At 42.9% G+C, this 11986-nt stretch overlaps 3 protein-coding genes across 4 annotated transcripts; 2 read left to right on the top strand and 1 right to left on the bottom strand.

Annotated features, from left to right (window-relative positions):
- The first annotated feature begins 244 nt into the window (after window positions 1–244).
- Window positions 245–2278, top strand: LOC125550675 (uncharacterized). Its single transcript, XM_048713727.2, has 3 exons — window positions 245–466; window positions 569–673; window positions 1445–2278. The coding sequence occupies exons 1-3, from the start codon at window positions 446–448 to the stop codon at window positions 1757–1759; spliced, it is 441 nt and encodes a 146-aa protein (XP_048569684.1). The 5' UTR covers window positions 245–445; the 3' UTR covers window positions 1760–2278.
- A 227-nt stretch (window positions 2279–2505) lies between these two features.
- On the bottom strand, window positions 2506–6096 carry LOC125550674 (nifU-like protein 4, mitochondrial). Its single transcript, XM_048713723.2, has 6 exons — window positions 5820–6096; window positions 5308–5469; window positions 4038–4213; window positions 3305–3408; window positions 3103–3214; window positions 2506–2853 (listed from the first exon to the last, which is right to left on the bottom strand). Exons 1-6 carry the CDS (start codon window positions 6004–6006, stop codon window positions 2788–2790), a joined length of 807 nt encoding a protein of 268 aa, XP_048569680.1. The 5' UTR covers window positions 6007–6096; the 3' UTR covers window positions 2506–2787.
- A 24-nt stretch (window positions 6097–6120) lies between these two features.
- On the top strand, window positions 6121–11398 carry LOC125550661 (RNA polymerase III RPC4). 2 transcript variants are annotated; one of them, XM_048713717.2, is made up of 12 exons: window positions 6121–6269; window positions 6450–6535; window positions 6619–6680; window positions 6788–6857; window positions 6950–6992; window positions 7738–7815; window positions 8180–8214; window positions 8300–8363; window positions 8449–8537; window positions 8741–8995; window positions 9079–9273; window positions 11113–11398. In XM_048713717.2, exons 2-11 carry the CDS (start codon window positions 6473–6475, stop codon window positions 9232–9234), a joined length of 915 nt encoding a protein of 304 aa, XP_048569674.1. In that variant the 5' UTR covers window positions 6121–6269; window positions 6450–6472; the 3' UTR covers window positions 9235–9273; window positions 11113–11398. The 2 variants fall into 2 exon arrangements, with proteins under 2 accessions (XP_048569674.1, XP_048569667.1); XM_048713710.2 differs by lacking the exon at window positions 11113–11398 and having other exon boundaries at window positions 6122–6269; window positions 9079–9522.
- The last annotated feature ends 588 nt before the right edge of the window (window positions 11399–11986 follow it).

Genomic DNA, 11986 nt, shown 5'->3' with positions numbered 1-11986 from the left:
GAGACATGGGCATGTATTGAACTTATTCGTCATAAAACTACATGTTTTCATGCTCGGCAAAATATGTGGAGGATCCATTTTTGCTCTAGCGTAATCCGCAATGAGACCGTCCGCTTCATATTTACCGGAAACGGGGGTACTTTTCGCTCCGTTTTCGCCCTTGTTGCTAGCAATGGATAAGGAGACTAAGAACATATTAATACAGGGGCTAGAAGATAAGGAGGGAACTTGTACAAGTACCCTACCAACTTGCAGCCTAGCCAGAGATCAAAAACAAAGCTTGCAGCTTAGCCTTGGTTGCTATCTCTTCTCCTCTCCCCTCCCCGCCCCAACTACTCCCTCTCCTCCCACATACGCTTCTTCAAGAGAGCAGAGCAAACCCAGCACGACACCCTCATCTCCGACCAAGATCACCGCCGAGCAGACCACCCGTCCAGCGCCACCGATGGATTCGTCTCACCACAAGGTTCATCTCTCTGCCCGGCCGTCTTCTAATTGAAAAAAAGAAAGATCTTCTTATGCTCTGTGGCTGCTGATGTGTTCCTGGCCTCTGCCTCGTCTCCCTCAGGTGATCGGGGTCGCTCCGGCGGCGGGGGAAGGAGGGAGGATGTGCTGCGTCGAATGCCGCACCACCACCACCCCCATGTGGCGCAGCGGGCCGACGGGGCCGAGGGTGAGTTCCCCACTTCTCCCCTCTTTTTCCTTTCTTTCTTGTTTGTGCTTGTGGCCTGTGGGGGAGGTGATCGGTGGTGTCAACCATGGCCTGATCACCACAGTTCTTGCGGTTCATACTGCGATCAATTCTTGATTATATCGTTCAGGCTGTTCCTAGAGCGATCATGCTAGAATCATTAGAGCCTCTGGTTTTGGCAGAGTATAAGATAGGGTGGCGATTTTAATCCGGGTATTTGCGTGGGAGAGGAAGATCATAAGATATGGCGGCGATTTTTATCTAAAAAAAGATATGGTGATGATTGTTCTAATCAGGGCAGCTTGGAGCTTTGGATAAAGTCCCACGGCAAAGGGAGGGAAAAAAAAAAGAGAATCAGTGTGTGTACTCAGTTTTGATTCCATTTGGAGGTTAGGTGAGCTGTTCCTCGCAACAGTGCTAACCTCCAATCCCCCCTAATATTCCCAAGTGGCATGTGTGAGATGGGATATTTAAAAAGGGGCCAGCTTTTCTCTGGTTGTTTTCTATTGGTTGGGCCAATTCTTTAAGGGATATCCTTATCACCATGATAGTTTTTCACTTCCTTCTGGCACTGAGCCGTGCACCCATCAACCAGTAATCTCTCCTTTTTCGTTGGCAAAACTGATATGTTTCTCTGATCTGAAAAGTAACAATGGAGTTAGTGGTCCTAGTCTGATAACAAAAATAGAGCTGAATGTGTATTGAACATCTTTTTTTAAAATTGTGTATTGAACTTTTTCACTTCCATCCTAGACGCTTTGCAACGCGTGCGGTATCCGATACAGGAAGAAGAGGAGGCAAGAGCTAGGTCTCGACAACAAGCCACAGAACCAGCAGTTAAACCAACAACAACACCAACAACAACAGCAGCAGCAGCAGCAACAACAACGAGAAGATCACGGAGAGGCAACAAGTGCAGTAAAAGACAGCAGCAGCAGTAGCAACAACAAAAGCAGTAACCTCCAAGTGGTGAAGAAGAAAAGGACGGTCTCAATGGGGGTGGAGGAGGCTGCATTCTTGCTCATGGCCTTGTCCTCCTCATCTACACCCCCACTACTACATGGCTGACGACCCCCCACAATTGGTGCGCCGTGTACATACATACATGATATACAAGGCAGCCTAAACAGACCACCAAGTGATTCCAAACCAGTCATACAGATTTCTTAGATGGATTATCAGGATGGAGCAGCAGGGAAATGATGTCTCTTTCAGGCTGATGATGTTGATGTGATGGGGGGCTGGATTTTGTATTTGGATCCACCTGCGCCGTAGATCTTGGATCGTGTCAGTGTGTCGCATTCGGGACCAAAAGGGTAGGTGCTCTGGGGCAAATGTTTGCTCCGGAGAGGGAAAAAGCTGGTCAGTGGCTGTATGTTGTTCTGTCATGGTAGGCTCAAACTGTGATTAGTCCAGAGTTTGTTTTAATTTTACCCCTGATTCAATGTGTTCCCTATTTTCTGTTTATTTCCATGTAAGTGTTTTGTTTCCATTGTTAATTCAGAAGGATGGGTGATCAAAAGCAAGCATTGCCCTCCTTCATGTGTAATAAAGATCAAAGCAATAAAAATGATTCATTCGTTTCAATTCAATCAGTGCAAATCAAGACAGAAGTTTGCGTTTCTTATGCTGATTGATGCTGATGAATCCAGATTTTATTTGCAGCCATAACCATTCATGCATATGCAAATGCAAAACATACAGTACATACAAAGCAGAAATAACCACCATGAAATTACACCTGCCATACCAAAGTGATAACCTTTGGTATTAGTTAGACATGCTCAGCATATACAGAGTTGGACAAAAGGAAAGATCAATCCAACTATCACTTTATTCAGCCCTACTGCAGTTGATGTTGGTTCAGGCTACTGCTGCCTCTCTACCATGTGCGGTAGTCTGCTTCTTGCACACATTTGATCAAAATTACAACCATCTAATCATCACAAAAACCTTCAGGCTATTCCTGGTTTATCTCACAAAATATAGTGGTAACCTATGGTTTTGGGAGTGGTAATTCTCCAGGACTTTTCATGCATAGCATGGTTTCCCTGAACAAGCATATGTGACAAGGGTTGCGATTTAACTGTAAAAACTCATTCCATCTGGCCAGCCAGTTCAGCTTCCTCATCACCATCAAACTCCTGCTCCACTCCTTTCACCTACCAAAGAATGAAACATGAAAGTTTGTGAAGCCTGCCAACGGCGACATATCGATCAAAGATGAATAAGTTACTCTTTTAAGCAAGCTGGGCATAAGAAGCAATAGCAATGTTAACAGATTTCTTGAATAGTACCAGATAATCAGCATTGTAGCTATCAAATAATGGACAGCCTTTTTCACTGAACACACACACAAACACACAATGGGAGCTGTTCCAAGAAAGGGGAAACAAAGCACTGAATATTACCTCGGGCACATAGTGCATGAGCATGTTCTCTATGCCAGATTTCAACGTGACTGATGAACTCGGGCAGCCACTGCAGGCACCTTGCATTTTTAGCTTCACTATTCCTGTTTCTCTGCAAGGATAGTATCACAGTGAGACAATGTAGCCAACATTCTTTAAAATCAGCATCATACATGAACATCAGGAGAGGGGAGGTACTAACGGCTCAAATCCTCGGTATTCAATGTCACCACCATCATCTTGAACAGCCGGACGAATACGGGTCTCCAACAGTTCTTTTATCATAGCAACTATTTCTGAATCATCCTTCGACACAGACAAACGTTGCATGGCAGATTTAGAATCTCAAGCACAGGTTTTCAATTATTCATGATAACAAATGTTATTTTGCATCCCCACAGAGAACAAAAAATAGTGTGTCAGTGCTACTGCTACCTACCTTCCTGTCACACACAAGAATTAACAGTATGAACAAGTTCGTTAGCATTATTCAGCAGTATTGTGCTGGTGGTGTGAACCTTGATTCACAACGTGATAACTGCCGTGCTGAAGATAACCAGATGGCATGGATGCGTTGCTCAGGTCACCAACCTCTCCTAATTGGACTTACTAGATCTTTCCTAAGACAACTAAACTCTTCCATAATTCTGTACTTTCCTAATGAACTCTTAATATCCGTCTCTCCCATGGACTTATGTTTTATATTGTTACTGTATGCTTACATCTTGCATAAAACCAACACCATTTATACTTCACACCCTAGATGAACACTTCTATAAAAAGCGATATGACTAAAAAGCATAAAGGTTCTGCCAACAGTAATCTTTTCTTATAATTGTAGTTTAGAAATATTGTATGGCACAGGAAATGACCATGCTGCAGAAGAACAAAGCTATGGAAACAAACCATGAAATAGAAAGAATGTCCATGAATACCTCATGAATTGCTGTGTCCATAGCAGCTGCGGTATTTGAGTCCAGGAAAAGTGGCTGTCCAGATGAGTAGAAATCCATTATCGCAGCAAAGACCTCAGGCTTAAGATAGTCCCATGAAGTCTCATCAGATTTTGTCACAGTTACAAAATCAGATCCAAAGAATACTCTTGTAACTCCTGCATAGAAATTGAATCCAGTCAATACCATGACCAAATGGAATATTTCACTGAGAAATTTTGGCGCCAATTTCAGATGTTGTGCTGTGACATCTTTGCTGTTACATATTTACCGATCCTAGCATTTATTTTGTCGTTATGGTTCCAAAGAATATACAAAGAATGCCAAACTAAGCCTGAAGCATTTGCATGGATGTACTATTTTGTAAGAAGTCAAATCCCTTATTAAACAATGATAAAGTTGCACGTCCTCATCATGGTGATGCATTTGAAAAATAAAGAACCATCAGCTCCAAATATGTCTTGCCTAACAGATTTCAAGATAAGATCAGGATTCTTGCTTTTGGAATGACTTCCTTCTGCCCTATGAACAAATCAACCGTGTGCATTTTTGCATACTATTCTTCAAATTTAACCCACCTCAATGCCTGCATTAAGTTATCATGCCCTTTGCCCACGTTAAATAGGTCTCCCTCAATTTATGTTTCACCAATTTATTGTATTCAAGTCCCCTTACTCTTCTTTTGTGCCCAAATGGTTGCTTGGATGTCCAACAAACCATAGTGCTTACTTAGTTGCTAATTTATTTGGTAAGAATTCAGTGCATGGCTCTCTGTAGTTTGTAAGCCACTTTTTTCAATTACATCTCATAATAGTTCCCTTTAACAGCTAAAAGGCTTTTAGTTCAACAACAGAAGATCAACACGACAAAATGAAAAGGAAAACTAAAAAGTAATTGAACAGAATGAATAGTTAACATTGATTCATTAAAAAAACTGTTTACCAAACACAGAAGACTAAAAAGATCTGTTCTTCCAACTCAATTTCATGGCACAACCTCGTATGCCTTTACAAGTAAACCTTATCTACACCTTGGCTCGTATGTCAGACACAGAGCGCCTGCTTGTAACACAAGGGGGGCTGGGTAGGTTTTTAAACTTTGCAGGGGCATGTAAGGACTAGACACATAGCAACAGATCGTTTGTTGTGACGATGGTAACTAACTGATTAACAGGAGGACTGGTAAATACGCAAATTGAAATGCTGAAATATAAAATAATGCAGTAGATTACTAGGGCGGCTGCTTGATGTACCTTCGATCGCAAACAGCGCCTTCGCCAAAGGTGATGTCATCGCAGTCCGAGCATTAGGGAAATCAGAGCTCCCAACTTCCATAACCGGCTTTCCAGGATGGAACATGAGCGACTGCGGGTTGGGGGTCGACTGCGTCTGGATGAACATGGTCCTCTTCTGCCCTGTCCATGACACCAATTTTGCAAGCAAACAAACATGAGCACATGAGCTAAGGCACTGACACCAACATATTCACGAACAATCAGGTCGTCTAATGCAAGAACAAGATCACCTAAGTGGAGCCCATTTCAGCTCAAAATGCAATGCAAGCAATCAGAGAACATTACTGACCTACAAACGAACGCGTCGTCGCTCAGATGAAGAAACCGACCTACCACGTGCTAAACTAATTCGCTAGCCGACCCTAAAGTTCACATCTCCACGCGTCCAATCCGTGAATCCGACCTCCCTAGCATGCCAACCTCGCAGAGCCAAATTCGACACAAGGAGAAGGGGAGCGGCGAAATCTAACCTCCGAGCCGATCCCATGGGGAAGGGGGAGCGGGATTCCTGGGCGCGGCCGGGCGTGCGAAGGGCGGCGAATTGAGGCGGTCTAGAGCGCCGCCGGCCGCCGACGAGAGGAAGCGCGGCGCGGGGAGAACCCGCCTCTGGAGGAGCTGGGACACGAGCGCGAGGGCCCTCCTCCTCGCCATCGCCATTCTTTGCCTCTGCTTGCGTTGCGCTCTTCTCTTCCTCTTCCTCCTCTTCTAGGTCGGCTCACAAATTCGTGACTTCCTTTTGGGCCGGTGATAAGATTCTCGGCTCGTATATGATCTGGACCCTGGTGGGCCCAATGGTTGGGCCTTCAGCTCGAAAGAAATAGTCGACGTTTTCGCGAGGAAGACTGAAAACTCGAGCGGTTCTCGTGTGCGGCGGCAGCAGATCGAGGACATTGGCGGCGGCGGCAGATCGTCTGAACCAGGTACCTCCTCCCCCCCCCCCCCCCCCCCCCCCCCCCCGCCCCTCTCAACGGCCCGCCGCCGCCGCCGCCAGTCTACGAAACCCGCCGGCCGCCCTGCTCCGCTCTTGTCTGAGTCACCGTCGCCGGCTAATAGTGATAGGCCCATCAGCCATCTTAGCTTTGGTGTTCCACCTTTTGCAGGTTTTTGCATTTGTTGCTATCTTATGGACGACAAGAGTAACGTGAAGAAGGAAATAGATGGCTCCCTTGCGCCCCGTCCTCGCAAGGTTAGTGTTCACTTTCGTTGTTCCTAATGTATATTCCATTGTTTCAATTTGATGGTTACGGTTTTTGCTTCTTGCATTTTAAGGGGGGACTTAAATTCGCACCCAAAAAGCCTCCAAAGAAACCTGCAAAGGTTGTCCCAAAAACGTATGTTTCTTCTGTCTAGATTTTCTTTCACAATTCCAGTTATTCAAGGTTTTCTAGATGGGCAGGCACGGTATCATGGGATTTAGTTGATTATAAACTGTCTACAGGGAGCCTGTTGAGGAGAGCAAGGATGAAATCATTGATAAGGAATTGTTGATGAAACTGAAGACATCACAGGTGCCTATATTAGTCTGTTGGCCGTTTGTTGTATCTGCAAGCTTTTTGTTTGATGGCTGATTCGTGTGTTTTATATTTTGTTTCATCTGTAGAGCACTGATCCCTTTGGAAGAAGACCTAAGGTTGAGAAAAAAGGTAAATGTGGTTAATTGATATTGTGCTCCATGATCCTACTCTTTGAGCATGCTCAGCGCCTATTTTCTCTCATTTGCATTGGCTCATCAGTCAACTATTGTTGCGAAAAAAGCACCTCTTAAGTTCTAAATCTTCATACTTGACTATATGTCTGTAAGAATCTTGGGGGCTGTTAATTGAGGAAGTCGCATCTTCCTCATCACTAGACAAAATTGACCAATCAACTTCCCTTTTAAGTCATGGACTTCTTTGAACAATTTCTAGTTACTAGTTTATGTGTGTTTCATCCCTAATATACACAATGTTGTTCTACCAATACACCGGTCCTGGAAAGGAAACTGTGGAATGTTTCAGAGCTGGCCAAGCACAAGTGTTTGGTACTGTAGTTTTGTTGGCCTCTGAGGGTGAAAACATATTGCGAATAACTTGTGAGGAAACTGTAACTTACAAGGCTTCATGTGCTCATCTTCAGGAATGCAATATGCAGAGGTTGCACCAAATTAGAATCTTGTTCTCTTGCATAGTGTAAAATTACTGCACGTAGTAAAGTGTATCTTATTATAGAGTAGATGTTAAAGAAACTCTCTTAGCTTAGCTCTTTCTTCTGTGAATATGTTAGATTATTACAACCATCAAACTAGTTTGGTCTTGTTGATGAATTCAGCCACTGTTTCTAATATTGCTGGCATTTTCTCTGTAAATTTGGATGTATTACTAATGATATATCAATCTGCTGGCACAACAGAAATCAATACACAGGTTGCATTTGGGCAAGGGAACTCTTCGTACGCAAGATCTTTTCCTACGCGGAAGTATTCGGCAGGTATTATTGCGACATATTTATCTAGATCGTTCTATGTTTAGTTAACGTTCCACTAAATGGTAATATCTGTTCGTGAAAATTGGAAAAAGAAAATAACTTGTGCTTTTTGGTAGTTTGTTGGCTGGCTTTGCAATTTTGTTTCTCCTTTTGAACAAAACAGAGAACATGGAACACTTATTTGCTGTACATATTAGTGTATTTGGCTGAAGACCTTGCACTCTTGTAGTTGTTAGTCGGGCATTGCAATTTTGTTTCACTTTCAGAATGGAACACAGATCATGCAACACTATTTTAACTGTACATATTGCTATTTTTGGAGCTTTAACACCCTTTCTTTTCATGCATGCTCTGTATGATGTTACAGCGCCAAAAGCACCAAAAGAATATGTGGATCCATGGGTGAGTGGAGTTACCAAGTGCGAATCAATATGAATGTCTTCCTGTGCATGCATTATTAATTTGATTAATTTCCATCTTTTTACAGGATTATACCCATAGCGACTATCCTATAACTCTCCCACTTAGGAGGCCCTACTCTGGAGATCCTGGTATTCTATTGGTCCTTCTGGTCTTATGTTGTAAGATTATTTTTCTTTAACCCTCCATTATTTCTCTCCTACGTACGTCATGTAGAGATTCTTGATGAAGAGGAGTTTGGAGAGAAATCGGCCAGCAGAGCTCAGGATGGCGAATTAACTGCAGCAGAAGAACTTGGATTAATGGTAATTTATTATCAAATTGTTACAGCATGTCATTTCTTGTCCTATGCTTTAGAGCAAAATCAGAATTTTGAATTTACATATTATTAGTATGCAACCTGGTGTCTAACTGCTTGAACCTTTTAATATAAGCACAGCACAATACAATTCAGCAACCACAAACAGACGACTATAGCTGCTTTTTATATTGACTGTTGTGCTGACAGGATTGGTCCGACACACCACAGTTACTCTTCTTCCAGTTACCTGCGTCTCTTCCTTTACCAAAGCAAATGGAATCTGTTGAAGAACCAAATACTGGCTCTGAGGAGAATGTTGAACCTGCCACAAGCTCTAAAGTGGCACGTGGGCGGACACTCCCTGGCTCTAAGATCAAAGATCTGCCAGGAGGTCTCATGGGGAAGATACTCGTTTATAAAAGCGGTAAAGTGAAGATGAAGATAGGAGATGCACTGTTTGATGTGAGTATGAAAACTGTAAACTGCTGCATTTTGTGTTTGTGTATATGTTTTCCGTGCAACACTAACAATTACAAACTTCCCAGGTATCTCCCGGTTCAAATTGCATGTTTGTCCAGGAGGCTGTGGCGGTTAACACCAGAGAAAATCATTGCTGCACCCTGGGAGAGGTCAGTAAGCGCGCGGTTATTACCCCGGATGTTGGCTATCTGCTGGGCTCTACTGACAAGATGGAAGAATAAGTCCATGTTTGCATGGAATATTGTTCAGGAGAACAACCTGTGAGTATACTTGCCCTTCCTGGACTTCATTCTAGGAGGGAGGTATCAGCTTTTCCTCTATCCCAATATGATAGTCTTTGGTTTTCGAGGAAATGCATTGAAAGGTAGTTGAATTGATCAGTCAGTGACAAATAGATCAGTGCTGAAGTGAGAGGAATGGCATAAAGTCGCAATTTTGGTAGTAAAGATAAGCTCGTGAATTGATTTTTGTGCCTTGTTCAGGCCGCTCAATCAAGTTTTCTCGGTAAAGTGAAGGTGCTTATATTTGCAAATCTGCTCTTTTTTTTTGCCTTGCCATGTGTGGTAGAATGAGTGCAATTGAATGTGAAAAAACATGATGCTACAATCTTAGATTGCGCCCTTACTTTCCTAACAGATGTGCATCTCCATTTGTGTCACCAAAGGCACAGCCAATTATAATGTGATGTGATCACAGCAGCAATTCCTCACCACGTTAGGCTTTGTTTGGTTTGTCGGGTGGTCGCCACTTCCTCACCCATTCCCTGTAGGGATTACACCACTAAATTCTCCTCAATCCCTCCCTGAATTTTTGCTTGGTTAACCCCTCCCAGCATGCACCTATTAATACCACCCATCATACACCATGCAGCAAGATAAGAGTTATGTTTCACTGTGTCATCATTTGAACTGAACAAACATGAATAAGAGAAGATAACCAGTCAGAATCAAGTACAAAAGGATCACACATTTTGTGAAACTTCAGTTTTTTATAGTACCACTGACTAGAAAGCAGATTCAGTTTCATTCAGAAGCAAAAGATGGATAGTCCAGACCATGTTCTCTCTCTTGACCAAAGCAAACTGCCTAGTTACTGGCAAAGAATTTTGAATAGCTAAGCGTCGTCATCATCTGCACAAAAATAGAATAAAATTTCAATGAGTACAACAATTTAATAAAAGGGTGTGATATCTGTAGCTATTGATATCACTGAGCATCAAATCAAGCAAACGGTTCCTTTGGAAATGCATTTTACTGTATATAACAGATACCAGATCATGATAGAATAGCCAAAACATATCTGTAGCATCCGGAAAAAAAACTTCCATTTACAAAATTGCTATTATGACGAAATGAAACTATAGTGGTAGTACTAAGCAGGAGGTAAATGAGGGATCCATCCATAATGAGTTGCACGGCAGTTGGAACATACCCTAGCAAAACTTTGTTAACTGTAGTAGTCTTGAATTGAACGTACCCTAGCAATCCACATCAGTGTTTGCTAGAGCTCCTGTCCTGCTAACCAAAGTATATGCAGATGAACATGGGGGGTTAATCCAATGTTTGGTGATAAGCTACGCTATCTACCTCAACAATTGCAGAACCACCTGCATCTTTTGAATTTTGCTGGACCATAGAGGAAGCAGCAAGCACTGAAGTCATTTGACTGTACTATATGCTACTCCCTTTTTTCACAAATATGAGATGTTTTGGATATTTCAATATGGACTACATACGGATTGAAATGAGTAAACAAACACACTAAAATACGTAAACACTGGAGCGATGCGTTCAATTCAACACTAAAGTGAATATTAAATGGTCTTTGGTTTCGCTATCTAAAAGTGGTAGCTCCCCATCATTTTGATATGTTAGCGAGATGCTATGAACATGATCAGGAGTGGTGATTGCTCATGTATGTGTACATATCTTGCTTGCTTGCATTATAAATAAGGTGGACAAAGGGATGAAAGAAACTATAATAAAGCTTCAATTCCGAAACATGGATCTGAATGTTTTGTCATTTAATCGAGATGAGTTAAACAATAAAACAAGTATTCCTCCGTAACAAAATCTAAGACATTTTTTGGTTTTGCATAGGCATGAAAAAACGTCACATTTTGTTACGGATGGAGTAACAAAAGATGGGATTAAGGACCCTGCTTAGTTGTTGTTCTGAGACAGCTAAGATATGATGACCCTGTCTGTCAAAGATTTTATGATGAGCAATGTCATGGCGTATGACGGATTCCATCCGAATTCGGTACGATATATTTGTCTGACCCGCTAGATCCTCACCTCCTTTTAACCTGTGTTGCTCAGAAATACAGTATCCTACAATTTCGTTTGTGCATGTGCTCAAAACATATTTTCTTTTGTTCCTTGCGTGGTTTGTATAATTGCACAAAGATGATTTTTTATTTTAAAAAAGGAGTCATAACTAGATTGCACTAAAATCAGCATGCTTCATCAAACTACAAGAAAGGTAACCTACACAAACTGTAGCTTTGCCGTAAACAGAGGCATGAGTTGTTACCAATTCCCTGAATTTTTGTACCAGCTTTAGGCAACAGAGATGGAACATTGAACTTCCACTGATCAACCATGCTAAATGACATGGTAGTAGCTACTGCCAGTCTAAAAATTTACGCAAATGTTCAAGTAGTCCACGCATATATTCTGAACTGGGAAAGTTCACGGAAAAAGGTCAGAACATCTTCAAATGATATTTCCGCTCATTACAAGCGAACACAACCGTCATAGATCGGGTGCAGTGCTCGCGTCGCTCCCAGGGGGGCGCCACGAGCGAAACCTAGCTGCCGCCGCCCCCGTTTTCCCCACCTCCACCCCAGCTCCCCTCGCCGCCGCCAGGTGAATCCGACGGGCAAAGCCCGCTCGGCGTTCGGCGGCGGCGGGGACTTCTCCTCGCGAGACGCGTAGCGGCGGCCCTGGACGACGCGAGGCGACTGGCGGC

Source organism: Triticum urartu, chromosome 1A (genome assembly GCF_056163025.1).
Source record: "Triticum urartu cultivar PI428250 chromosome 1A, HENAU_Tu73, whole genome shotgun sequence".
Lineage (NCBI taxonomy): Eukaryota > Viridiplantae > Streptophyta > Magnoliopsida > Poales > Poaceae > Triticum > Triticum urartu.
This window is presented reverse-complemented; position numbering and strand designations above follow the sequence as displayed.